Genomic DNA, 27,870 nt, shown 5'->3' with positions numbered 1-27,870 from the left:
AGTCATTCCAATTTGGTGGTGGAAAGTGCCGTCAAGTCTCAGCCAACATATGGCGACCCTGTAGGGTCGTGGTTCCCTGAGCATTGGTAAGCAATGGAAAGCCATTGCCTAACATATTCATACTTTACAAAACTTGTTGCTCAGCACAATCTTTAAAAGAAAAAAAGAAAACAAGTTGGAACTTCATGGGTTTTTTTTGGTTAAATGACCTTTGTGGAAAAGTACCATTAGAATAGAATAAACCTGCAAACCCCAGGAGATGCCGAGCTAAGCAAAGAAGTCCCCTCACCGAACCACCAAAATACTCACTCCCAAAGCCAAAACACCAATACATCTTCAATGTGTGTGTGGATTTTACTTCACAACCTTAAGGCCTAGAACAGGGGTGTCAAACTCAATTATTACGAGGGCCAGACATGACATAAATGTCACTTGGTCGGGCCGAATTGTGCTTCGCCAGCCCAGATCGAGATGGGGGGGCCTGCCTCATGGGCCGGATTCGACCTGTGGGGGGTTATGTTTGACACCCCTGGCCTAGAAGAATGTTACTGCTGTTGTTTTTAAACTTTTTCAGGTCAAAGGATTCTAAGGATTCTAAATTCTTCACTGGATGCCGCGCTCTGGGGTAAAATCCTGCTCGTGTTGGAGCTTCAGAGTCACTCCTTGTCTGCACCCACTCTCCTGCGCCGTTCGCAAGAACGTCGGAACTCACCATTATCGCTGCTGTTATTTTCCTCTATGTTGATGGGTTCGTTGAGGTTTTTCTCCACTGTCCTGCTCCCCCGCAGCGTCATGGACAGCTGCCTCTTGATCTTCTTCATTCGATCCATGGTGGGGAAATTGCTAGCGTCACTGCCGCGGGAGCAAAAGAAAAAGACGGTTACTGCACATTAGACATACAGGTAATTGTCTCTTGATACAGGCTAAGGCAATCAAACATTAGATTTTTGAACCCTCCAGCCTACAAAAGGAATCGCCATGGAGCACCAAAAAAAATCCCCAGTAAAATGATTTGAAAATCAGTGTCAGTAATCGAAGCGCAGACCCACACAGAGATTTATGCCAACGCACTAAAGAAAACAATTTCCTGGCTAGATTGTGGCCGGGCTCCAGAGTTTGTTTTTGTGTCTTATTTAATTCCAGGGGTGTCAAACTCATTTGTTACGAGGCCCAGATATGACATAAATGTCACTTGATTGGGTCGGGCCATGACTCTCCAGCCCAGATCAGGGCAGGGGGGGTGGCTGCCTCAACTGGCTCGTGGACAGATAAGAGCTCTCAAGGGGTCGGATCCGGCCCGCGGGCCGTATGTTTGACACCCCTGTTTTATTCGATTTATACCCCGCCTTTTCCCAGCAGAGCCGGGGTCAGGGCAGCTTACAACATAAGACAGTCAATAAATAGTTATATAATATAAATTAAAAACCGACAGTTAAAAGAATATTCTATCCTAATCTAATACAAAGCAAAACAAATCCAAATCTCAGAAGTTTCCAGGTCTCAGGTAGCCCTTGGTGAGGATGGTAGAAGAAAGAACACCCTGGTGGGGAAGCGGCCCCAGAGATATGACAACTTACAATCCTGAACGGTTCTGCGCCACATTAATACAGGTGGGGGGGAAATTGTTTTATAATTTTTATTTTAAACTTATATTCAACATACACGTAAAACGAAACATACATCTTAAAATACAACCTAACTACATAACATACAACGTAACACAGCATAGCATTTCTCCTAAATTGACCAACTATTCCGACAATTCCTACTACTACCTTCCTGTCCAAAACATCGTGTTATAATATTATCTATATTTCTCCTTATGTACTATTATATATCGTTTAAGACTAAACATTATGTTAAAATCTACTTTATGTGATAATAAGAAACCTTCCACGTATAAACTTTCTTCTATAGGGTCTTGAATATCTATATTAAAACTGTTAAACTATCCATATTACTTCTCCCAGCTATCGCGTCTATTTTTTAGTCCTCTAGTATTTATTATTTGATATAGATTACATATATTTATTCTGTGTCTCTCTTATCCTATTAGATAACTACTGTGTCTAATACTCTTCAGTAATGATATTAAGAAAAATAAGCTTGCTTGTTACATAGATATTTGCACAGTAGAGCATAGTAGAGCATAGTAGAAGCTCTACTAAGCTCAACAGGTGAAATATCTTTGATGCTCTGAATGAATCCGGACTGAAAACCTCTCTCGAATTGGCTTCAGAGTGACTGTATTCATCGGAAATAAGCCGGTGGGGTCTACGGTCGGAGTGTCAAACTGGGACCCCAATCCTTTACCTCCCATGATGCTCCGTGGGTGACCGTCGGCCAGTCACTTTGTACCTCGCAGGGTCGTTGTGAGGACAAAATGGCGGAGAACCACATAAACTCACCTGAACTCTGTGGAAGAAGGATAGGCTATAGATAACATGTTTCAGCACAGGGGGAAGTGTTACTCAGATCATTAAGAAACTGGTTATGCAATCGACCTTCTTATTTTTCCCAACTATAATGTGACAACCATGACAGGTTTTTGTCATCATAGTTATTAGCTTCCTGGCTGATTTTTTCAGGATGGATTTCTCGTCTCTCCAGTTCAATAATAAAGTTAGCATCACCTAGCAGTTAAAGGCTTTGCAGGCCTGGAACCGGCGAGCTTGTAGTCATGGGGAGGGAGTTCTAATGGGCGATCTTAAATATACTCTCAAATACCAGCTTCGCAATGAAATACCCACAGACCTAATGCTACTTTTCGACAAGTGAAGCCGCGAGCACAACATTTTAATTCTGAATTCGTCTGAGAAGACCCCCCAGAACCACCTAAAAAAATCTCTGGGACCAAACGCGGCCTCTGAGCTGTCCGTCAGCTCTCCCAGGTACCGTGCAATCTGAAAGGCCTAGAAGGGCGTCCGAGGGCCCAGATGAGGAAGAAACAGCACAGGGAGAAGGTATCATCTAGCCTGCCAGTTAAGATCTGCTTCACAAGCCCCATTCTCACTGCCCCCACCTTTAGACGTAACGGGAGTGGCAAGCAATGACGGGGCTTTTTCAGTTGCGGCACCTCCCTTATGGACCACCTTTCCCCATGAGGTTTGCCTGGCGCCCATGTTGCTTTCGTTTAGGCGCCAGACCAAAACGTTTCTGCTCGCCCAGGCTTTTAATTAAGGGGTTGATCTTTTAGCACGGTTTTGAGGACTGCCAACCTCCAAGCGGCACCTGGAGATCTCCCGCTATTACAAATGATCTCCGGGCGACCAAGATCGGTTCTCCTGGATAAAAGGGCTGCTTTGGAGGGCAGACAATATGTAATTATACCCTGCTGAGGTCCCTCCCCTCTGCTCCCCAAACCCCTCTCCCCAGGCGCCACCCCCTAAAATATCCAGGTATTTCCCAACCCAGAGCGGGCAACCCTATTTTAGCCTGCAAACTGCTGTTTTACGCTGTCACTGGCCTGTTTTTATGGCCTTCGCTTTTATGCTGGGCTGGGCTTTCAAGGCTGGGTTTTAATTAGTACCTTTTAATGCTTTGCTTTTGTTGCTTTAATTTTGTAAGGCACCTTGGGTAGGTTCCTGGAGAAGTAGCAAAAAAACGTCTACACAAATAAATAGGAGGGATGGCTGTTTGGAAAAGGATAATGGGCAGCAAGTATGTGGAAGGGGGGTGGGTGACCTACGAGGAGATTTTAGGAAAGACTCTGGAGCCACGTGGTAGCTGCGTCAGAGTTCGGAGACTGGGGCACACAAATCCTCCAACTGCCCAGAGAGCCAGCGTGGTGTAGTGGTTAAGAGTGGTGGTTTGGAGTGGTGGACTCTGATCTGGAGAAGAGGGTTTGATTCCCCCACTCCTCCACATGAGCGGCGGAGGCTAATCTGGTCAACTGGATTCGTTTCCCCTCTCCTCCACATGAAGCCTTGGGCCAGTCACGCGCTCTCAGCCCCACCTACCTCCCAGGGTGTCTGTTGTGGGGAGGGGAAGGGAAGGTGAATGTAAGCTGGTTTGATTCTGCCTTAAGTGGTAGAGAAAATTGGCATATAAAAGCCAACTCTTCTTCTTCTCCTTCTTAAGCCTTGCACAACAGATGCTCCAGATTTCTGAGCAGATTCGGAAAGGTGAGGTCAAACACCGTGGCGGACAGCCAAAGACGATTGCCTTCCCAGGTGTCACATAAGAAAGCTTTCAAAGGGGCCGCCACTTGGTTTCCTCTTATCTGAATCCATCCAGCGTTCCTGTCTGAATCCACTCCCTGAGAGTGGTTGTGAGAAGATGCAATTTTGGAAGCCAGCAGTAGGGTTGCAAGGAAAGCCAGCATGGTGTAGTGGTTAAGAGTGGTGGTTTGGAGCGGTAGACTCTAATCCGGAGAACCGGGTTTGATTCCCCACTCCTCCACAGGAGCGGAGGACGCTAATCTCGTGAGACGGGTTGGTTTCCCCCCCCCTCCTACACATAAAGCCAGCTGGGTGACCGTGGGCTAGTCACAGCTCTCTTAGAGCTCTTTCAACCTCACCTACCTCACAGGGTGTCTGTTGGGAGGAAGGTGATTGTAAGCTTGTTTGATTCTTCCTTAAGTGGTAGAGAAAGATGGCATATAAAAACCAACTCTTCCTCCTCATGCTACTGTTGGGCTCCTAATACGGTTGCCAATCTCCAAGTGGGAGATCTCCCACAATGACCACTGATCTCCAGACCAGAGGGATCTGTTTCCCTGGAAAAAACGGCTGCTTCGGAGGGGGGGGCTCTATGGTGTTCTACCCCACTGAGATTCTTCCCCTCTCCAAATCCTGCCCTCCCCACGTCCCCCCCCCAAAAAAAAATCTTCAGGCTTTTCCCAACTTGGAGCTGGCAAACCTCGGGCCAAAGAAGGGAGGAAGGCCCATGTGCGTTTTGGCTGCCGCTAACCACAAGGTATCTGACAACGGGATTCCTCCGATGGATGTACAGCCTTTCTGCATCTGCAGGCAGGCCCAGAGAGGCAGGGAAGGTAAGTGAGTTTACAGGGTGAGCTAATTAATACCCGCACGGGCACCCCCACAATGAAGTGCGAATTCGCTTCTTGGGCACTGCCCAGTAATACAAACACAGGCAACTGCCTCCTCCTCAGGAACTGGGTGATAGGAATAACCAGGAAACGCAGCACATACTGTGTGTTGTAGAGGCAGAGCCAACAACAGCGTGTGCGTATGTGGAGGAACACGAACAGATTGGGATCAAGGAAGCAGTACCAACGATATGTGCGCCCTTGTCTTTTCAATCTGCCACGTCAATCATGTGTTACCCCCCCCCCCTGCACACATACACAGAACCTATCCTTAGGGATTTTTCTTTGCCTTCCTCCGAGACAGTGGCTTTCCAGCTATGCTCTAGAGCAGTGGTTTCCAAACTTTCCGGGCCACAGCCCCCTTGGCTCCACAAATTCAACCCCAGCACCCCCTACCCTATCCTACAAAAAGCATTATTCAAAATAGGGTTTCGCGTGAAGATAATAACAATAAAATTTCAAAACAGTAACAATTAATTGCACATCTATTCAAAATCCAATTGAAACTTTTTAGTTGAAATTTATTCAACAAAACCGGTGAACTTGATCCAGTGGTAGCAGCTCTTCAAAGTCCGGAAGAAAATTCTGAGAGTTTCCACCAAATTTGCCAGCATGGTGCCATAGCTTGATCTATTGTAAATTAGTGAACAGCACAGTTGAAGGGGCCCGCCTCTAGGGGACCCCTGCTGCCCCCTTGCCTCTTAGTGCCCCCCTAGGTAATCCCACCGCCCCCCCCCCAGGGGGTGGTACTGCCCACTTTGGGAACCACTGCTCTAGAGAGCCCTGGAATTCCTTGGAGGTGTTATCGGGGGTTTCTTAATGCGAATGTCGGGAATAGCAGGCACACTTTGCCGAGAGGGTGCCTCTGTCCTCCCTCGGCAAGTCAGGGCTGGGCATGTTCTTGGGCACGCTCTCCGTTTGTGTGGAGTGAGCGCGAAGCCCACGGCCTGGCCAGAACCCCCCGGGGATGGAGAGCTGCGCGCATCGACATTTCCCGGAATCCTCTGCAACACAAACAGCAGGCATGGCAGAGTTCCTGGTTCGACAAGCAGATGAGGAAAGAGTTCCTTGGGGCAGAAAGCTCAAAACCCACTGATCTGAGGCGCCAAAGGTTGCCAGAGCTGGACATATTACAGTCGGTGGGCACGACAAAAATAATAATACAGGTAGAGCATCCCTTATCCGGACATCCCATATCCAGACTGATCCGAAAACCGGACCCTTTGAGTCGGCATGCAGGCGGATCCGTGCTTCCTGCTTTCAATGTTTCCTCTCGCCTAAAAAAAAATACAATACAGCGTACGCTGCAAAGCCTGCCGTTGTTGGTGCTCTTCTTTAACAGCTGATAGAGTTATCTTGGTGAGATGGTTACCCCTTTGCTTTCTGATAGTTCAATGTACACAAAAGTATTAAAAATATTGTTTACAATTACATTCAGGCTATGTGCATGAAGTGTATATAAAACAAAAAAACCTCAAAGTCGAGCTGAAAATTATAACAAAATGCTGATATTATTTGTAATGCAGTGAACACTAAATTAAGAACACTTGGCCTTAAATGTATAGGCTGATCAATTAAAAGAATATATAATAATACTGGAACTTCTATTGGAACCGGGTATTGAAACATATCTTGACTGTACGATGTTTAACCTCCTGTTGATGATGTTGTTGCTGTTATAAAATAAACTTAAAATGAAGAGTTTTTTTAAAAGAATATATAAAATAGTTGCTAATTTTCCAACATAGTTGATGATAAAAAAAATCAATGTACATGACCAATAAATAACCCAAACGCATTTCGGCCTATGTGACCTTCTTCAGTGGTCATATATACATTTACACATTTTAGAAATACATCCGGAAATACTTATACATATAAAGGTATGCTGTAAAGTGATAACTTTCTATATTGTGTGGCCTGTTGTCACTTGTTGTTGGTAAAACATGGAATTCTCACCATTAAAACTGGCTCACACAGCGGTCTTACAATGTATTTCCAATGTCGTATGGATGTGTATACCATCGATCAATGATAAAACGTGTTTATAAAAAAGTACATGAATTTGGGTCCAAACCCCAAGAATTCTCATTATGCGTATGCAGAAATTTCCTAAATATTCCAATATATGGAAAGATCCAAAATACGGACCACTCCTGGTCCCAAGCAGTCCGGATAAGGGAAGCTCAACCTGTCGTAAACTTCCCCTCTTAGCAAGCAACGGGTTTTGTTTCAGACTTATTACCATATTTGGAGAAGAGCAGAAATTTCCCCCCAGGTCAATCTGGCTGGCAACGCAATTAGCATAATTCATTCTAAGCACATAATTGGGAGGGTGTGCGTGAACATGCGCATCAACCCACACACAAAGACCCGTCCGTGACACGGCGCAGAGAGGAAAGATTATTTCATTCGGTCAGCAGCGGTACTTGCGGGTATTCCTAACCCCTTTCATCTTCCGCTTGAGCCTTCCTGTAATGACGGGCGGGGATTAAAGTCAGCACCAAAGGGCTGGCATGTACGAGGAAACCGCCCCGTCTGGGCATGCAGCTGGCATCCAAATGCCACCAAAACTGTAGGTGATGGGTTCATTCGGGGCCAGGGCTTTCCCGACGTAACACAGGCCCCTGTTCTGAGATGCGGGGCCAAAGACTCTTGGTGGGTGCGGTGCCGCAGTAACCCACCCAGCTGCATCACAATGCCACAGATCCACTCTGGGTTGATTTTGAGTGGCAAAGCCAAAATATACTCTTAGAAGAAGGAGAACGAGAAGGAAAAGGAGAAGAGTTGGTTTTTTTCTACCATTTAAGGACCTGGATGGCCCAGGCTAGCCTGATCTCGTCAGATCTCAGAAGCTAAGCCCTGGTTAGTATTTGGATGGGAGACCACCAAGGAAGTCCAGGGTTTCTGTGCAGAGGAAGGCACTGGCAAACCACCTCTCTCTGTTAGTCTCTTGCCATGAAAACCTTTTCTTGCCATGAAAACCCCCAAAAGGTTTTCATGGCAATAAGTCGGCTGCGACTTGACGGCACTTTACACACACACAAGGAAGAATCAAACCGGCTTACAAGCACGTTCCCTTCCCCTCCCCACAACCCTGTGGGGTAGGTGGGGTTGAGGAGAGTGTGACTAGCCCAAGGTCACCCAACTGGCTTCATGTGTAGGAGCGGGGAAACCAACCCGGTTCACCAGATTAGCCTCCACCGCTCATGTGGAGGAGTGGGGAATCGAACCCAGGTCTCCAGATCAGAGTCAGCCGCTCCAAACCACCGCTCTTAACCACACCACCACGCTGGCTCTCTTAGATTAGATGAGATGCACAGATTGAAACTCATGCATAACTCCACGGAGCTACCGAGACAGACCGCGGGTGAACGTGAGCAAAAGCGCCCACACATAAACGACCCCAGACTCTGCCCCCTTCAGGGTAAACAGCGGCTCTAAGTCACTGTCAAATCCGGCCTTGCAACTTCCTTCCGCCTCGGATCCATCTCTGAACGGATAAGACGCTGCTGCCATAATCTCCGCTGCGTAAGCTTCACCGTTCAGTCTGCAAGCTGCTGTTAAATACCTTTCTGCAGTGATAAACTGCTCAGAGGAGCCCTCTTTGCTCTGGCTAGAAACACGTTGCTCCCTGTCTTCAGTGCGGATCAACATACACACGCTTTTCCTAAATATATTTTAACATAAAACCCCCGTCGAGTCTGTCGCTGCTGCAGGATCGTGTGGCGGCCTTAAGAACCAGCTTATTTAAATATATTTATATATATTAATATATATTATATATATATATATATTCAACTTGCATTCTCCAAGCACGCATACACAGTTCTGTCCAATATTAGAAATCCCTTCGGAAGACAGATTCAAGCTGGCACCTCCCACCAGCCCATATTCTATTCTTTCAGACATACGGCTTTAATCGTCCTCTGTTGCAACACCGGCTTCTGTCATGGGCCGAACTCTGATTGCTAGATGTAAAAATATCCTATTTTTCACACTCCGGTGTTATTCAGAGCGCCTTGTTACCATTGTTATACCAAATCTCTGGCTCCTGGAGAAGTCTCCTAACCATCCCGATATCCCGGTGAGTCAGTCCCAAGGGTCTAATTATATCTTTCCATCTATCAATGAATAATAATAAGATGGGTTGGTTTTTATACGCCGATTTTCTCTGCCGCTTAAGGGAGAATCAAACTGGCTTACAATCACCTTCCCCTCCCCACAACAAAGGGGAATACACAAGGCACCATTCAAACCATTCCAAACTTGACTTTCTACTCCAGCGTGGTGTAGTGGTAAAGAACGGTGGTTTGGAGCGGTGGAGTCTGATCTGGAGAACCGGGTTCGATTCCCCACTCCTCCACATGAGCGGCGGAGGCTGATCTGGTGAACTGGATTGGTTTCCCCACTCCTCCACAGCTGGGTGACCCTTGGACCAGTCACACTCTCTCAGCCCCACCCACGTCACAGGGTGTCTGTTGCGGGGAGGGAAAGGGAAGGTGATTGTAAGCCGGTTTGAGTCTCTCTTAAGTGGTAGAGAAGGTCGCCATATAAAAACCAACTCTTCTTCTTCTCCAAAATGCTAACAATGTTTAGAAAAATTATAAAATTTGGGGAAGGGTAAAGGAGGATGGAATCTGGGCTTTCTTGGTAGAAGCTTTCTTGGGGAGGGGCTGTGGCTCAGTGGTAGAGCATCTGCTTGACATGCAGAAGGTCCCAGGTTCAGCCCCTGGCAACTCCAGTTAAAGGGACCAGGCAAGTAGGTGGTGTGAAAGACCTCAGCCTGAGACCCTGGAGAGCCGCTGTCAGTCTGAGTAGACAATGCTGACCTTGATGGACCAATGGTCTGATTCAGTATAAGGCAGCTTCATGTGGTCATGCTAGCGGTAAAGGTCCATTAAAAAAAACACAAAATAATTACAGCTATTTGCTTCTAGACTATTAAAGGCATATCGTGGTTTCAAAAGACAGCCTATCTAGAAAGATACCCATGAAGATTTATTTATTTTGCATTTATTTATTTATATCCTGCTTTTCTCCCCAGTTGGGACTCAAAGGGGCTCAGAAACTCCTTCTCCCCTCCTCCACTCACCACAGCAATCTTGCAAGGTAGGTCAGGCTGAGAGTTTGCAACGGACCCACGGTCACCCGGCGAGCTTCCCTAGTAGAAGTTGGGATTCGAACCCAGGTCTCCCCGGATCCTAGTTCGACATTCTATCCACCACGACACTGCAGCTCTTATGGTCATATTTTGAATATAATTTGAATAAACTCACTGAACTTTTAACGTGCGAACTACGGGCATTGTGAGACGACTCAAAGACAACTGAATCTTTGATGCTGTAACACAGTGGTTCCCAAAGCGGGCAGTACCCACCCCCTGGGGGGGGATTACCTAGGGGGGCACTAAGAGGAGAAGCAGGAGGGCGCTAGAGGTGGGCCCCTTCATCTGTGTTGCTCACTAATTTACCATAGATCAAGCTATGGCACCATGCTGGCAAATTTGATGGAAACTATCGGAATTTTTTTCCAGACTTTGAAGAGCTGGTATCACTGGATTAAGTTTGTCAGTTTTGTTGAATAAATTTCAACTAAAAAGGTTTTAATTTGATTTTGAATAGATGTGCAATTAATTGTTACTGTTTTGAAATTCTATTGTTATTATCTTCTAAGTGAGTCATGCAAACCCCTATTTTGAATAATGTTTTTTGTAGGTTAGGGTAGGGGGGCGCTGGGGTTGAGTTTGTGGGACCAAGGGGGCCGTGGCTTGGAAAGCTTGGGAACCGCTGCTGTAACATATAGGATGGATTTAGAAATCTACTTTTTTCTGGCTGCGGTTCCGGGTTGGCATAAACGCCGCTGACCTGGCAGAGCCCAGGCAATAAAGATCGCATCCTCACGCCCTCTCCGACAGGTTTAGGGTGACACGGGCTGGTGGCCTCTATGGAGCGTTGCCCAACCCCCTGCAGCTGCTCGCCTCCCTCTGTGCCTGGCCCGGCTCAGTAGTGGTAGTAAGATGTGACAAGTTGCTAGCCCAGGGCTGCGAGGCAGGCAGGGAGCGGCGGATGCACGCTGTGAGCAAACATGACATCCCTCACCTCGCTCTGTCACTCCACGTTACGCAGAACTCCCTCTCGGATCTGAAAGGGGCAGAGGAAAACCTCGATGCCCGCGGGACATTCGCAGAAAGCGCAGCCCCGGATGACGCATTCAGAACAAGCCGCCCCGCCCCGGTCGGAGCAACGGCACTGGCCGAGTAGTATCCTTTCTCCTTCAGATCAGTCTGAAAGCGGCATCCTAGCCCCATGCCCCTCTGGGAGCCAGCGCGGTGTAGTGGTTAAGAGCGGTGGTTTGGAACAGGGGACTCTGATCTGGAGAACAGGGTTTGACTCCCCATTTTTGAAAGATTATATCTCGGAAATCTTGTTGGGCTTTAAGATGCTATCGGACTTGAATTGTCCTCCCTTATGTTTGCAGTTCTCTCAACAAACACCTGTCTGGTGCCGCCTTTTCATACAATCATAGAGTTGGAAGGGACCACCAGGCTCATCCAGTCCAACCCCCTGCACAATGCAGGAAATTCACAACTACCTCCCCACCACACACGCCCAGTGACCCCCCTACTCCACACCCAGAAGATGGTCAAAAACAAACAAACCCTCCAGGATCTCTGGCCAATCTGGCCTGGAGGAAAATTGCTTCCTGACCCCAAAGTGGCGATCGGCACTACCCTGGTCATGCAAGAAAGGGCCACGAGAGCCAAATGCTGATGCAAACCTTCCTGCCCTCCCTCTCATGATCTGCCGAAGGTCACAGAATCAGCACTGCTGACAGATGGCCATCTAGCCTCTGCTTAAAAACTTCCAGGGAAGGAGAGCTCACCACCTCCCGAGGAAGCCTGTTTCTCTGAGGAACTGCTCAAACTGTTAGAAAATCCTTCCTAATATCTAGACGGAAACTCTTTTGATTTAATTTCAACCCGTTGGTTCTGGTCCGACCTTCTGGGGCAACAGAAAACAACTTGGCACAATTCTCTCTATGACAGCCCTTCAAGTGCTTGAAGATGGTTATCATATCACCTCTCAGTCATCTCCTCTCCAGGCTAAACACACCCAGCTCCTTCAACCTTTCCTCATAGGGCTCCAGACCCTCGCCGTCTTTGTTGTCCTCCTCTGGATACGTTCCAACTTATCTACATCCTTCAAATCTCCCCCCCCCCCCGAACCCAAATCTTCCAGGAAGCTGCAGACATAATCCTTCAGTCCTCCCCTCCACCTAAAATGAGGTCCAAATACATTCATCTACATTCATCCTTGGTTTATCCTTGCCTCTGTCTTCTTTCTCCCTCTGTCAAAACTGAAGACGGCAAAAAAAAAACACCAAAAAACCCTGGGCAGAAGCCTGATCTTTTAAAAATTATGCTGCAGCAGCGCCTGTATTATTCATACAGCTGCTGGGTATTTGCTGTTGTTTTTAAGGGTGGGGGGAGAAATGCATACCCCTTGCAAGAAGGCTGTCTATTGCATTGGGGCCAGATATGATACCTTCTGGCTCTAAATCGATCTAGCATGAGTACAGCACTAAGGATTGGGGGGAAAGACATTTAATTTTTCGTCCAACATGGGAAGGCGATTGAATTTTTGAAATACTATATTCTATTTCTGTTAAGCTTATAGCTTGAACACTTGTACAGATAACCTTGGCAAGAGCCAGCGGTGCAGGGGTTAAGACTCTGTAGTGGTGCGGTGGCTAAGACGCTAATCTCGAGAACCGGGTTTGACACGCAGTGAGGCATGCTCCATCTAGAGAAATCCCAGCTACCTAAAAATGTAGTACCAATGTCTCAGTGAACCACACTTTTCAGTGCTTACAGCTCTTCATGGTGGAGATTTTACAGAGGCAATATGCGGTGCAGAGAGCCAGCGTGGCGTAGTGGTTAAGAACGGTGGTTTGGAGCGGTGGACTCTGATCTGGAGAACCGGGTTTGATTTCCCGACTCCTCCACATGAGCGGCGCAGGCTAATCTGGTGAACTAGGTTTGTTTCCCTGCTCTTCCACATGAAGCCAGCTGGGTGACCTTGGGCTAGTCACGGCTCTCTTTGAGCTCTCTCAGTCCCACCTACCTCATAGGGTGTCTGTTGTAGGGAGGGGAAGGGAAGGTGATTGTAAGCCGGTTTGATTCTTCCTTAAGTGGTAGAGAAAGTCAGCGTAAACCTCCTCCCCCTTCTATTAGATCAGGGCCGACACTTTTCCTGTTGCCCACCAAATGTTTTTAGAAAGTGAGTGGGGCCATGTGGGGCTCCTGCCCATCAGGCCTTCTGATTGCCCACCAAAGATCTGATTGGCGGTCCAGATTAACAGAAGGTTGTTTCAGTGGCCGCTACTACCACAAAGTTGGTTTTGTTCTCTCTCCCTCTCCTCTTTTTCCCCAACGTGCTTTTGAAATTACCCCTCTTCTCCCCGCTCTCGGGCTTCCACGGCATGTGTGGCTCTGCAGCAGCCATGTTGCGACTGCTAGCATGTTGACTAGTACCCACTTTTACTAGTAGCCACGGATACTCCTCTCCTCCATGAACATGTCCATGCCCCTCTTAAAGCCTTCCACGTTGGCAGCCATCACCACATCCTGGGGCAGGGAGTTCCACCATTTAACTATGCGCTGTTTCGAATCTCTCGCCCTCCAGCTTCAGCAGATGACCCTGTGTTCTGCTATAATGAGAGAGGGAGAAAAGCTCCTCCCGGTCCCCTCTCTCCATACCATGCATAATTTTATAGACCTCTATCATGTCTTCCCTTAACTGCCTTCTTTCCAGGCTAAACAGCCCTAAATCTCTCTCTCTCTTTCTCTCAGCCTACCTTAACTCACAGTATCACAGTGAGGATAAAATGAAGGAAGAGCCCTTATACGTTGCTGTGAGCCCTTTGGAGGAGAAGGCAGGATAAAAATGTGCTTGATAGATTTTCATCTCCGTCTACAGCCATATCCATTTACAGCAGATAATGCTGCCTGCGTTTTGTCACAAGTAAGGCCGTGTCACCCCGCGGTCGAGATACCAATAAGTCTCCCCTTCTGCATCCCCGACCCCCCATTAGGTGGTCAAGACTCGAGGCAGTGAGAACGTTAGCGAAGCTGCATTTTATGTCCTCCGTTGCTTGTTTCCTGTGTGTGGTTTTTCCCTTCTGGCACACGACTATACTATTCCATGCTCATCCAAATATAGCCACTGTGGTAAAAGACCGAAGACGAAACCCATAAGAACATGAGAAAGGCCATGCTGGATCAGACCAAGGTCCAGCAAGTCCAGCAGTCTGTTCACACAGTGGCCAACCAGGGGCCTCTAGGAAGCCCACAAACCAGTTGACTGCAGCAGCATTATCCTGCCTGTATTCCACAGCACCTAATATATTAGGCATGCTCCTCTGATCTTGGAGAGGACAGGTATACAAGGAAAGCCCTGCTGGATCAGACCGAAGCCCATCAAGGCGAGCAGTCTTTTCACAGATTAGAGTCCACCGCTCCAAACCACCACTCTTAACCACTACACAGCCTAGGGATATAAGGGTTCAGTTGAAGATTTTGATGGAGTCACACCTTGGAGTTCTTCTGCTCCCGGATAAGGCGGACTCAAACGTCTGGCTAATTTACTCCAAAGGCGAACTTCCTTTCGCACTGCTTAACATCAAGTGAATTAACGGCCCGGTCAGGCCAATACTTAGCCAGCGGAACTGGATAAAAATATTTCAGTAGCCCAAGGCTCCTCGGGATTTTTCCGCACACGCGCCGATTGCTTAGACACCGAACGTTGTGAAGCCGGTGGCAACATTTTTGTAGAGCCCCCGCCTGCCAACATCCAAGGCGACAAAAGCAGAATACATAATTCAAACAGATGCAACCAGGATATCCTATGGGGCAAATGCAGCCAGTGAGGGTTTGTTTTTTTTGCTCCGGTAAACTTACTTATACCTGATCCTTCTTAAGTTGGGCCCAGGAAATTGGTATCCCACAGCAATATACAAGGCCCAATATTCCTCTAGAGTTGCAAAGATTGCTTCCCCCTCCTGTTCTACTGGTGCGGACTCCTGTTAAATGAAAGGCGCCGAGAAATCGTCCCTGGACTTTTGCTTCCATACGAGAAAGAGGTGAAAGATCCCTGTCGCTTCCATACCTTCGCTATTATCAGAACAAGTCCAATCGGCGCAAATGTTTGCGGAACTAAATCTAGGCCTTGACTCATTAAGGTACTGAGCTCTAAACATACTAATCGCCGCGAAGTCTATGCAGGTCCCCCAGTGGCTGCACCCTCCAGGAATTCTGGGTTTCCCAAATTCAGAGAGCATCGCACTACCCGATGCCACCTCTGACTTTATGAATGCAGACTGCAGAGATTAAAAGAATCAAAAGGCAGAAATGGCTTTTACTGCGCCGTCTTCTACAGATGTAAGAAAAAACCACCTTGCCCAATCAAAATTCCTGAAGCCCAGTCCTTTGTCTCCAACAGTGGGCAAGCTGATGCACGCTAAGGCATGAAGAGGATTGGTCATTCCTTTTGTCTGTCCTAGAAGCTGCTCCCAAGAGATTCCATTGAGCTAGCCCAGCTGATATGGGACAGGTTCCCAAACTGTGCTCCAAGGAGCACTTGGTGCTCCGCGAAGCATAGAATCATAGAGTTGGAAGGGACCACTAGGGTCATCTAGTCCAACCCCCTGCACAGTGCAGGACATTCACAACTACCTCTTCCCAACACCTCCAGTGACCCCTACTCCATGCCCAGAAGATGGCCAAGATGCCCTCCCTCTCGTGATCTGCCTAAGCTCATAGAGTCAGCATTGCTGACAGATGGCCATCTAACCTCTTCTTAAAAACCTCCAGGGAAGGAGAGCTCACCACCTCCCGAGGAAGCCTGTTTTTCTTATGTTCTAAAGGAGGGTGGGGCTATCCATGGCTGTTAGTCAAAATGAAGACTAGTCATGATGCATACCTATTCTCTCCAGGATCAGAAGAGCATGCCTGTTATATTAGTTGCTTTGGAACACAGGCAGGATGGTGCTGCTGCAGCCATCTTGCTTATGGGCTTCCTAGAGGCACCTGGTTGGCCACCGTGTGAACAGACTGCTGGACTTGATGGGCCTTGGTCTGATCCAGCACGGCTTTTCTTACGTTCTTGTGTTCACTTTATCTTGCAGCTGAGAGACCCCCTTTTTAAAAAATATATATACTTCCCTATGTGGAAAAAATCCCTGGAATGAGGAAACTTTAGCCCAGCAAGAGGCAAGTTGGCCTTGAACATTCTCCAGGATGTTTTCTTATTGCAGGCAGCTTTGGAGGGTTTTTTTAGTTTTATTTTGAGGTGGGAGAAACTTTAAAAACAGTATCTCTTATGTGCTCCCTGTAGCAGACTCTGCCACCTTAACTGACTATAGGCATAAAGCTGGCCTAAATTGACGACTAACCAGGGTTGCCAGGTCCCTCTTCACCACCGGCGGGAGGTTTGTGGGGCGGGGCCTGAGGAGAGTGGGGTTTGGGGAGGGGAGGGACTTCAATGCCATAGAGTCCAATGGCCAAAGCGGCCATTTTCTCCAGGGGAACTGATCTCTATCAGCTGGAGATCAGGTATAATAGCGGGAGATCTCCAGCTAGTACATGGAGGTTGGCAACCCTATGACAAACCCCAATTTGCGGTAGTGAGTTCTAACAGTGAAGTTCGTGTGCGTCGCATGAAATGCCTCATCTTATGCACGCTGAACGGCTTACCAATCAGTTTTACTGGGTGACAACCTTGGGATTAACTTCCCCAGATCCTAAAGGAAGTAAACCCCCTCCAACATTTTACTTATGTACATCCCACTTTTCTCCCTCATGGGGACCCACAGGGGCTTATCACATTGTTCACCCCTTCCTCGACCTCATACTTGCAATGACAACCTTGCGAGGTAGGTTAGGTTGAGAGGTTGCGACGGGCCCGAGATCACCTGGCAAGCTTCCGTGGCAGAACAGGGATTCGAACACGGTTGTCCTAGACCAACACTCTAACCACTATACGAACGTATGAAGCTGCCTTATACCGAATCAGACCTTTGGGCCCATCAAAGTCAGTACTGTCTATTCTGACTGGCAGTGGCTCTCCAGGTGCTCAGGAGGAGAGGTCTTTCACATCGTCTTCTTGCCCAGTCCCTTTAACTGGAGATACCGGGGATTGAACCTGGGGCCTTCTGCATGCCGGGCAGATGCTCTACCACTGAGCCACAGCCCCTCTCCATTGCTTCAGGCAGAGAGAGAGGCCTAATCATAAAACCTTCACCAGTTCAGGGCACGGGAGTTCAGCCACGCGCCCATCAAGTGCCGACACGTAAGAGGTTTGGGAAACATATGGGAGTAGGATGCAAATAGGGTTGCCAACTCTAGCTTGGGAGATACCTGAAGATTTGGGGGTGGAGCCTGGGGAGGGCAGGGTTTGGAGAAGGGGGGGACCTCAGCAGCGTATGATGCCTTCTACCCTCCAAAGCAGCCATTTTCTCCAGGGGGATATGGTCTCTGTCATCAGGAGATCAGTTATAACTAGGGTTGCCAGCCTCCGGGTTGGGAAATACCTGGAGATTTTGGGGGTGGAGCCTGAGGAGGGCGGGGTTTGGAGAGGGGAAGGACTTCAATGCCATAGAGTCCAGTTGCCAAAGCGGACATTTTCTCCAGGGGAACTGATCTCTGTCGCCTGGAGATCAGTTGTAATAGCGGGAGATCTCCAGCCACCACCCAGAGGTTGGAGAAAAAAAGGCACCACTGTACCAATATCAAAGGAAATTAGTACAGGAGCGAAACATACAACAAGGTGCAAAAGTACAAACTTTATATGCTACAAAAATTCACAAGAATAACAAGGTGTCTACATGAATACACCAACAATAAGTACAAACATAGTTTGGCAACTTTGGGTTGCCAGAGGTTGGCAACCCTAGTTATGGTCCTGGGATAGATCCAGCTCACACCTGAAAGTTGGCAACCCAAGGTGCAATGAAGGCCTAGATCACCACTGCAATGAAGGCCTAGATCACCACTAGAAGAAGGCCTGTGAGGAATGGTTTGCTGCCAGGTATTGGCTGCCCAGACTCTTTTGGCTGAGATAAACAGGGCCTCCCGTGCTGCTGAACACGGAGGACGTCAACCCATAACATAAATGATTCTGCTGGGGAAAGCAGGACATTTAGTGCGTGTGTTAAGTGCCGTCAAGTCGCTTCTGACTCATGGTGCCCCTGTGAATCAATGTCCTCCAAAACCTCCTATCTTTTACAGCCTTGCTCAGATCTTGCAAATCGAGGGCCGTGGCTTCCTTTATAGAGTCCATCCATCTCTTGTCGGGTCTTCCTCTTTTCCTGCTGCCTTCAACTTTTCCTAGCATCATTCTCTTTTCCAATGACTCTTGTCTTTTCATAATGTGACCAAAGTACGACAGCCTCAGTTTAGTCATTTTAGCTTCTAGGGACAGTTCAGGCTTGATTTGATCTATAACCCACTGATTTGTCTTTTTGGCAGTCCACAGTATCCGTAACACTCTCCTCCAACACCACATTTCAAAGGAATCTACTTTCTTCCTATCAGCTTTCTTCATTGTCCAGCTTCCACACCCATACATAGTAACAGGGAATACGATGGCATGAATTAACTTGATCTTGGTGGCCAGCAACACATCCTTACACTTAAGAATCTTTCCTAGCTCCTTCATGGCTGCCCTTCCCAGTCTCAATCTCCTTCTGATTTCTCAGCTGTAGTCTCCCTTTTGGTTGATGACGGAGCCGAGGAATAGAAAGTCTTGATGTAAGAATGATAAATAAAATGGCCAATGCCATTTTTTGAAGCAATTTTGAGCCAGAGGTATTGCTTTGTATCAGACATGAAGAAGGGTGTGTTTTGCTTGTTTTTTTTTTTTGCCGAGCGTTGAGCAGCTCCAACTACCTGGTTTACGGTTTCCCTCGAAAGAGTTTTGGATCAGAAGATCAGAAGCAGCCTTATCTGAGGTGCCATTTTCCTCCTTTGCATTTTCTGCAGTGGTTCCAACTTGTTTCTGATTATTATTATTTAAAAAAAATATCAACCCAATAGACTCTTTGCCAACAGGCAGAACACAAGACAACGCCACCTCCCTGCATTAAAACTCTTCACGGCAGCTGAAGCCTGGTAAACAAGGACCAGAATTTATAGCGCTGCTCGGGCGGCTACGAAAACTAGAGGGTTTTAAAGAACCTGGCTATTCTTAAACTGCAAGGCGCTTCTGAGTTACTGCAAAGTAGCAATTTGGGGAGGGAGATGTCTATAACTAACTCCGTATTACTCCACGGGTATAATCATGTAACGTGGCTGATGACGGTACATTCAGCAGGGACAGAGCTTGCAGCCTAAACAAGGCACCGCGAAACGCATCAGGGCATACAGCCACAGCGAATCATAGAATCACAGAGTTGGAAGGGACCACCAGGGTCATCTAGTCCAACCCCCTGCACAATGCAGGACATTCACAACTACCTCCCCCCCACACACACACACACAGTGACCCCCTACTCCATGCACAGAAGATGGCCAAGATGCCCTCCCTCTCATGAACTGCCTATGGTTATAGACTCAGCATTGCTGACAGATGGCCATCCAGCCTCTATTTAAAAACCTCCAGGGAAGGAGAGCTCACCACCTCCCGAGGAAGCCTGTTCCACTGAGGGACCGCTCTGTCAGAAAGTTCTTTCTAAAGTCTAGACGGAAACTCTTTTGATTTAATTTCAACCCGTTGGTTCTGGTCTGACCTTCTGGGGCAACAGAAAACAACTGGGCACCATCCTCTCTATGACAGCCCTTCAAGTACTTGAAGATGGTTATCATATCCCCTCTTGAGTTTTGAGTATACCAGCGCCACGCGCAGCCCCATCTGCAAGAGGTAAACACGATGCAGCTTCTGCTGTGGGTTTACTGGGTTCCTGTCATAACCCAGTGAGCCACGGTAGTGTAGAGGCCAGAGCGTCAGCCTCCAATCCCTGGCTTCAAACCCCCACATTGCCATGGAAATTTGCTTGGTGACCCTGGGCCTGCCATACTCTCTCAGCCTAGCCTACCTCATAGGGCTGTTGTGAGGATAACATGGAGGAGGAGAGAACCATGTTTCCCTCCCTGAGCTCTCTGGAGAAACCTCAAGATTAAAATGTACTAGATAAATAACCCTTACTAGGAAGAGTAATTTGCACTAGATTTACCGGGGGGGGGGGGAGGAGGAAGAGGAGGAGGAAAGGAGTTATACCCTGATTTTCTCTATCTTTCAAGTAGTCTCAAACCGGCTTACAATCACCTTCCCTTCCCCTCCCCACAACAGACACTTTGTGCAATAGGTGGGGCTGAGAGAGTTCAGAGAGAACTGTGACTAGCCCAAGGTCTTCATGTGTAGAAATGGGGAAACCAACCCGGCTCATCAGATTAGAGTCTGCCGCTCACATGGAGGAGTGGGGAACCCAACCCGGTTCTCCAGATTAGAGTCTGCCGCTCTTGTGGAGGAGTGGGGAACCCAACCCGGTTCTCCAGATTAGAGGCCGCCACTCATGTGGGGAGTGGGGAATCTAGCCCAGTTCTCCAGATTAGAGTCCACCGCTCCTAACCACTACACCACGCTGGCTCGTGTACAGCCCAATCTCATCAGATCTCAGAAGCTACGCAGGATCAGTACTTGGATGGGAGAGCAAGGAAGTCGCTGATAGGTAAGGCAATGGCAAACTCCCTCTGCTTCTCACCTGCCTTGAAAGCCCCTCGCTGGGGTCGCCATAAGTTGGTTGCAACTTGACAGCGCTAACGTACATACCTGTGAAAAACCACTGGCCACACTCTTTGACGCATAGCTTTGAAGCAGAGACTAGAAAATTCTTCTCCACTAGCCAAAGCTGAGATTCTCAAGAAGCTGCTTTCTCGGTTTTCTACTTTTTCTGCTCCCCGGGAGAATCACAGGACTTCCAGTGTCGGCTCTCCCTCCTGCCCCCATATTGCTTTTTCCCAAACGCGCCTCAAAACTATTGCTAAAACTGCAGGCGTGAAAAAGGCATCCAGAAGGCGGTTAATTCAAACAGGGCCGGCACAGGTAGTCCACAGGGTTAGCCGGCGGTGGGGCGGCTATCGTTGTGCTTGGAACTGAACTCGGCTAGATCAAAAGGTAGTTGAGGGGGGGGGGTCTCCAAACCAGCTGGGACCCAAGCCAGCAGCAAGCACTTTCCCACACCCCCAGCAACCCTGCCTCCACCTCCCCAAGACAGGCAAGGGGACTCCCCTTGCCAAAGGGGTCACAATACTCAGGAGGCCGCTCTGAATGCAAAGACCCCATACGTTCTACTACAACCTTCAATCTGTGCAGTTCGCAAGCTCCGCATGGAGGTTCCCTAGAACAAACATTGTAGGGTGTGGTGTAGAAAACAGGCTGCCTAACCATACACCTCCTTCTCCTAAACAGCTGAGCTCAGAAGAAACGGGTGGGGTGGCCGAGTTGCGAAGCAGGACCCAGGTATTGCCTCCTCTGACTAAGCTTTGCAAACTTTTCAGAAAGAGAAGGTCAACATGGGCCAGACCCAAAAAGCGAAGGAAATTTCAGCATAACAGAGAGCCCCAAACTTAGCGGGCATGTGAGATTTGGTGACCAAGTCACAAATGGCTGCCCAGACATGCCTTTCTAGCCATACCCTTCCTCCTGATGTCATCAGAAGACTCGACCCTTCAATATTTGAGAGCCAGCGTGGTGTAGTGGTCAGGGACCAAGCCCTACAAGGAAAGGCTGAGGGAGCTGGGAAAGTTCAGTCTGGAGAAGAGGAGGTTGAGGGGGGACAGGATTGCTCTCTTGAAGTATTTGAAGGGCTGTCATTTAGAGGAGGGCAGGGAGCTATTCCTGTTGGCAGCAGAGGACTCGCAATAATGGGTTTAAATTGCGGGATGAAAGGTAAAGGTAAAGGTCCCCTGTGCAAGCACCGGGTCATTCCTGACCCATGGGGTGACGTCACATCCCGACGTTTACTAGGCAAACTTTGTTTTACGGGGTGGTTTGCCAGGGCCTTCCCCAGTCATCTCCCCTTTACCCCCAGCAAGCTGGGTCCTCATTTTACCGACCTCGGAAGGATGGAAGGCTGAGTCAACCTGAAACCAACTTCCGTTGGGATCGAACTCAGGTCGTGAGCAGAGCTTGGACTGCAGTACTGCAGCTTTACCACTCTGCGCCACGGGAGGAAAGGTACCGGCTGGATATTTGGGGGGAAATTTTTTACAGTAAGAGATTGACAGTGGAATGAGCTACCTAGGGAGGGGGTGAGCTCCCCCTCACTGGCAGTCTTCAACAGAGGCTGGACAAATACTTGTCAGGGATGCTCTAGGCTGATCTTGCATTGAGAAGGGGGTTGGACTAGATGGCCTGTATGGCCCCTTCCAACCCTATGATTCTGTGAGAGTCCTGAGTTCATGGGCGCTGATGGCAAATACCAGGATGTCAAGCTGAAAGAACCAGCTATGTTTAAAAACATATTACCATTCAGATCTTACCTCTATGTACAAGAAAGGCAATGTCTTTGGCCAGGTTGAACTGAGGCTGCAAAACTTTTTTTTTTAAAAAAAAAAACAGCTTTTAACGTGAAACTGGGACGGGGATGCATTTATAGCACAGCATTTGCGATCTGAGCTGCGCATTTTATTATTAATCGATGACATGACTGTAAGTTCTAGCACGGCTTTTATGTCATTTTCATTAGTAGTATTGTTCACCAAATGGAGTCTCTAATTTTTTTTGTGAGCCACACCCTGAGTGCAGGAAGGGCGGGACACAAATCCCTTAATAAACAGACAGAGAAAACAGGGTTAAGGGAGTATACACTATAGGATGTTCTTGGGTTGCGTTTTTGTATGGTTTCAAGCTTGCCGGGAGCCAACCAGCAGACCCCAATTCGGACGGAAAGGCAGGTATAAACTTTTCTCTAAAAATCCATTCTCAGCTATTTTAAAAGGAGAGAAGACGACACCGTTTTGGACTTCGGTGGGGGAGAGAAGCAAAACTTACAGCAAAGTTCAAAAGCTTTGGATGTACTCAAGAAAAAGGGGAAAGTATTCTAAGAGCTTCTTTTTAGTCTCGGGTAAGAACTGTATCAACATAGGCCCGTCACCCGTTTCTGCACCCTTCTGAACAATGGAATTTGATTCTTAGGCATGCAAACCCAATGTACCCCTATTTACCTGAAAGCAAGAGTAGGGGTTTTCCCCCCCCAGGAATGCCGTCAAAGAAATATAGGAGATGGTGTTAAATTTGCACACAAGTTACAGTTATGTATGGAACTAAACTTTGTACGTATAATCTCTTTTTAGAGTGGGCTGTCTTACATTCAGCCTCATCTTCCTTGCAGGCAAATATGGCCTTGCCCATTTATTGAGAACAATAATCGTTCGGTGTATCACACCAGACAGCTGACCAGATTCAGGCACTCCTGATGAATTCTCCCCCAGCATGGAGCACAACGCTGGAGGAACATTGGTGCTGCCAGCTAAAACACCTGAGCTATCTCCCCCGCCCGCCTCCCCCCCGGCACTCTTTCTGTCCCCAGGTACAAGCTTTGGCACGGCCAGAGGTTCAAGCCCTTGAGCATGAGCCAAAGGGCAACAGCAAAAGGGCTCTCAGCCCTTGGCTCATGCCCTTGAATTAGCCAACCATCCACCTCAAGACCACCCCAAGTTATAGTTGGTTACTTTCCGTTTGTTTTATTCAAATTGTATTTTTTCCTGTTGTGTTCATTATAAGCTGCTTTGGTTCCCTTGCGGAGAAGAGCAGCAAATAAATAAATACAAATCCCATGAGGGCTGAAAGACCGAGGTCGGCCCTCCAAATGGCATTCCTGACGTTCGAAAGGGAATGACTGTTTGCTCCGTCCGTTGAGGAGAGGTCAAGAAAAGCTTTAAACTCCAAGCTTCAGAAAGGTGGCAAAGCTCTTCAGGAAAAAGAACTTAATTTAGCTGAAGAGGTTATCCGTGAACACCTTCAAGGAGTCTGGAACGGTTCTTTCTTGGTGGTGTTCAGGAGGAAGGTGAGCCAGCTGCAGAGGACAATCTGACAGAGAAAGGAGGTCAGCTTCGGGCCCTCCCAGTCCTATGAATTTCTATTTCCGTCCGTAGCAGAAGCCCTGAATGGAAGCCAAGTCTTCAGAGCCGCAGCCGGACACAAAGGCCCCCATCCGCTACCCGCTGCCTCCTGGAGAAAGTGAGCACTAACTGGTCAACCGTGTGCTTTCCTCTAACCGAGGAACCCTCAGCTAGCTGGCTCAATAGACAAAACTCTTGCCTTTGATCAGCTGGGCCAGAAGACCAAGCCAGTCCCTGGCCTCGGGGGAAGAGGAGAACCATCAGAAGAAGAGTTGGTTTTTATATGCCAACTTCTGCTACCACTTAAGGAAGACTCAAACGGGCTAACAATCACCCTGCGGGGTAGGTGGGGCTGAGAGAGCTCGAAGAGAGCTGTGAATAGCCCAAGGTCACCCAGCTGGCTTCATGTAGAGAAATGGGGAAACAAATCCAGTTCAACAGATTAGCGTCCACCCTCATGTGGAGGAGTGGGGGACCAAACCCGGTTCTTCAGATCAGAGTCCACCACTCCAAACCACCACTCTTAACCACTACACCATGCTGGAGGAGAACGTAGGGTGAAAATTTTGCACTTTTGAACAATTACAATCGGAAATCATTTTGCAATTGGAAGAAATTGTGTGGACTCCCCTGTTACTATATTCTAGTCCTGTATTTAGCCCTGACCTGGATGGCCCAGAGTAGCTTGATCTTGGCGGATCTCGGAAGAGAAGCAGGGTCGGCCCTGGTCAGTACTTGGATGGGAGACACTCCAAGGAAGTCCAGGATTGCTACGCTGAGGCAGGCAATGGCAAACCACCTCTGAATGTCTCTTGCCTTGAAAACCCTACCACAGGGGTGTCAAACATAAGGCCCGTGGGCCCTGTCTGGCTCCCTGAGAGCTCTTATCTGGCCTGTGAACCAGCCGAGGCAGCCACCCCCACCCCTGATCTGGGCTGGCAAGGCATGGCCCGATCTGACCAAGTGACATTTATGTCATACCCAGCCCTCGTAACAATAAAGAACATAAGAAAGGCCCTGCTGGATCAGACCAAGGTCCATCAAGTCCAGCAGTCTGTTCACACAGTGGCCAACCGGGTGCCTCTGGGAAGCCCACAAACAAGACTACAGCAGGAGCCTTGTCCTGCCTGCGTTCCACAGCACCTAAGATAATAGGCATGCTCCTCTGATCCTGGAGGGAATAGGTATGCTTCATGACTAGTATCCATTTTGACTAGCAGCCATGGATAGCCCCATCCTCCATGAGAACATAAGGAAAGCCCTGCTGGATCAGACCAAGGTCCATCAAGTCCAGCAGTCTGTTCAGAATGTTGCGGAAACCCAGGGTTCGTGGGGGGAATAGCCCTCTCCTCCATGGACATGTCCGCTCCCCTCTTAAAGCCTTCCAAGTTGGCAGCCATCACTGCATCCTGGGGCAGAGAGTTCCAAAGTTTAACTATGCAATTTAATTGAGTTCGAAACCCCTGCCCTACAGGGTTGCCATATGTTGGCTGTGACTTAATGGCACAGTCCACATTTTAAAGGGACTAAAAACCTGGTGGGAAAGAAGGGTGAGGGGGAAATTTGGGATACATTGTTATGCGATGTTATGCAAGATCAATTAGTGAATACGAAAAAAATTAATAAATCAGATTTTAATCGGGGAGGAACTGTGGCTCAGTTGTAGAGCATCTGCTCGACATGCAGAAGACCCCAGGTTCAATCCCCGGCATCTCCAGTTAAAGGAACTAGGCAAATGTGTGTGTAAAATGCCGTCAAGTCGCAGCCGACTTATGGCGACCCCTTTTGGGGTTTTCATGGCAAGAGACTAACAGAGGTGGTTTGCCAGTGCCTTCCTCTGCACAGCAACCCTGGTATTCCTTGGTGGTCTCCCATCCAAATACTAACCATGGCTGACCCTGCTTAGCTTCTGAGATCTGACGAGATCAGGCTAACCTGAGTCATAGGGTATGGGAAAGACCTCTGCCTGAGACCCTGGAGAGTCGTTGCCGGCCTGAGTGGACAATACTTATTTTGATGGACCAAAGGTAATATTCAGTAGAAGGCAGCTTCATGTGTTCAATTTTTAAATTTTAGAAGAAGAGTTGGTTTTCATACCCAGATTTTCTATTTTTAAAAAGTCTCCAGCTTACCTTGTGAGGTAGGTGGGGCTGCGAGAGTTCAGAGAGAACTGTAACTAGCCCACGCTCACCCAGCTAGCTTTGTGTGGAGGAGCGGGGAATCAAACCCGGATCTCCAGATTAGAGTCCACGGCTCTTAACCACTCCACCACGCTGGCTCTTCACGCTTTACCTTATAGAATGCATCTTTAACAACGAATACGTTCACGCCTATGCTTAAAACCTCAAAACTGACTCATGAGCATCAATCAAACACAATGCACCGAAGCATGCTCTTTCGTACAAGAACAAGAGTGGGAGAATCTGTCATCTGAAGTTAAGCGTTACAGCACATTCCTGTGTGATTTATAACCGTGACCGGCTTAACAAACCTGCTACTCACCCACTACAGGTGTTAACTAAGTCAGCACAGCTAGAGAAAGGTCTCTGATTGTTCCTGATCTGATTTGGATTTTGCCTAATTACATTTCACTCTGTAATTCCTGCATTTTGTGGCCATTTGACCCTCGCTTAGGGAGACGCTGGCAGTACATACGCCTACAGATTAGCCTGTGAGATAAGCACTCTTCTTCAGGGCCTCTGCACGCGCGTGGAGAGAATCGGACACCTACGGCTTGAAAAGAAGATTAGACAGATTCAAGGAGGAGAGGTCTAACAGTGGATACTAGCCACGGCGACTAAAGGGAACCTCCACATTCAGAGGCAGTATACCTTAGAATGTCAGTGCCAGGAGGCAACATCAGGAGAAGGCCCTGACCTCTACGCCCTGTTAGCCCTTCAGAGTAACCGGTTGGCCACTGTGTGAAACAGGATGCTGGACTAGATCACTAGTCTGATCCAGCAGGGCTCTTCTTATGGTCACTAAGCCAGGCCTTAACAAATTTGCTTTGGGACTAGGAGCCAGACTCGTTTTTCAGTATTCAAAGTTTCATATCTTAAGTTCCATATTTTCAGATTACTGCTACCATGAAACCTAATAATTGCTCCTTCACCGTTTCTTGTAATTTTAGTAAAGTTCTAAAAAAAATTATGGTGTATGAACAAACACAGGAATAGCCCTGGTTTTCGTCGCTGTAGCAAAAATCTAACCCCTTAACCCCTTGGAAAGAAGGCGGCTGAGTGGAGACATGATAGAGGTCTATAAAATTATGCATGGTTTGAAGAGAGTGGACAGGGAGATGCTTTTCTCCCTCTCTCCTAATACTGGAACGTGGGGTCAGATAGCTGGAGGGTGAGAGATTCAAAACAGATCAAAGGAAGTATTTTTTCACACAACGCATAGTTAAATTGTGGAACTCCCTGCCCCATATGGGGTCGCGTAACTGAATGTGGGGGTCGTGAAAAATTTTCTGTTTTAAGGTTTCTGTTTTAAATTGTTTTAAAATAAATTTATTATTTATTTTCAGTAAACATTTGATTTGTATACCTATTTTATATACCTATATACCAGGGTCGCATAAAAACTTCTCGGGCCAAAAGGCGTCGCGAGTGGAAAAAGTTTAAGAAGCTCTGGTCTATTCTACTGCGTATCGCTTGTAAGTAGGATCCCACTATGAAATTTGGCATTGTTTCACGTGTCG

At 47.9% G+C, this 27,870-nt stretch overlaps 1 protein-coding gene across 2 annotated transcripts in view; it reads right to left on the bottom strand.

Moving 5' to 3' along the window:
* Positions 1 to 27,870, bottom strand: part of CDK16 (cyclin dependent kinase 16) — a 77,985-nt gene that overhangs the window by 29,170 nt on the left and 20,945 nt on the right. For both annotated transcript variants that reach the window (XM_056859168.1, XM_056859176.1), the window contains exon 2: positions 713 to 852. In XM_056859168.1, coding sequence (XP_056715146.1) covers positions 713 to 830 — 118 coding nt within the window. In that variant the 5' untranslated portion in view covers positions 831 to 852. The remainder of the gene's footprint in view (positions 1 to 712; positions 853 to 27,870) is intronic.

This window comes from Euleptes europaea, chromosome 1 (genome assembly GCF_029931775.1).
Source record: "Euleptes europaea isolate rEulEur1 chromosome 1, rEulEur1.hap1, whole genome shotgun sequence".
NCBI lineage: Eukaryota > Metazoa > Chordata > Lepidosauria > Squamata > Sphaerodactylidae > Euleptes > Euleptes europaea.
This window is presented reverse-complemented; position numbering and strand designations above follow the sequence as displayed.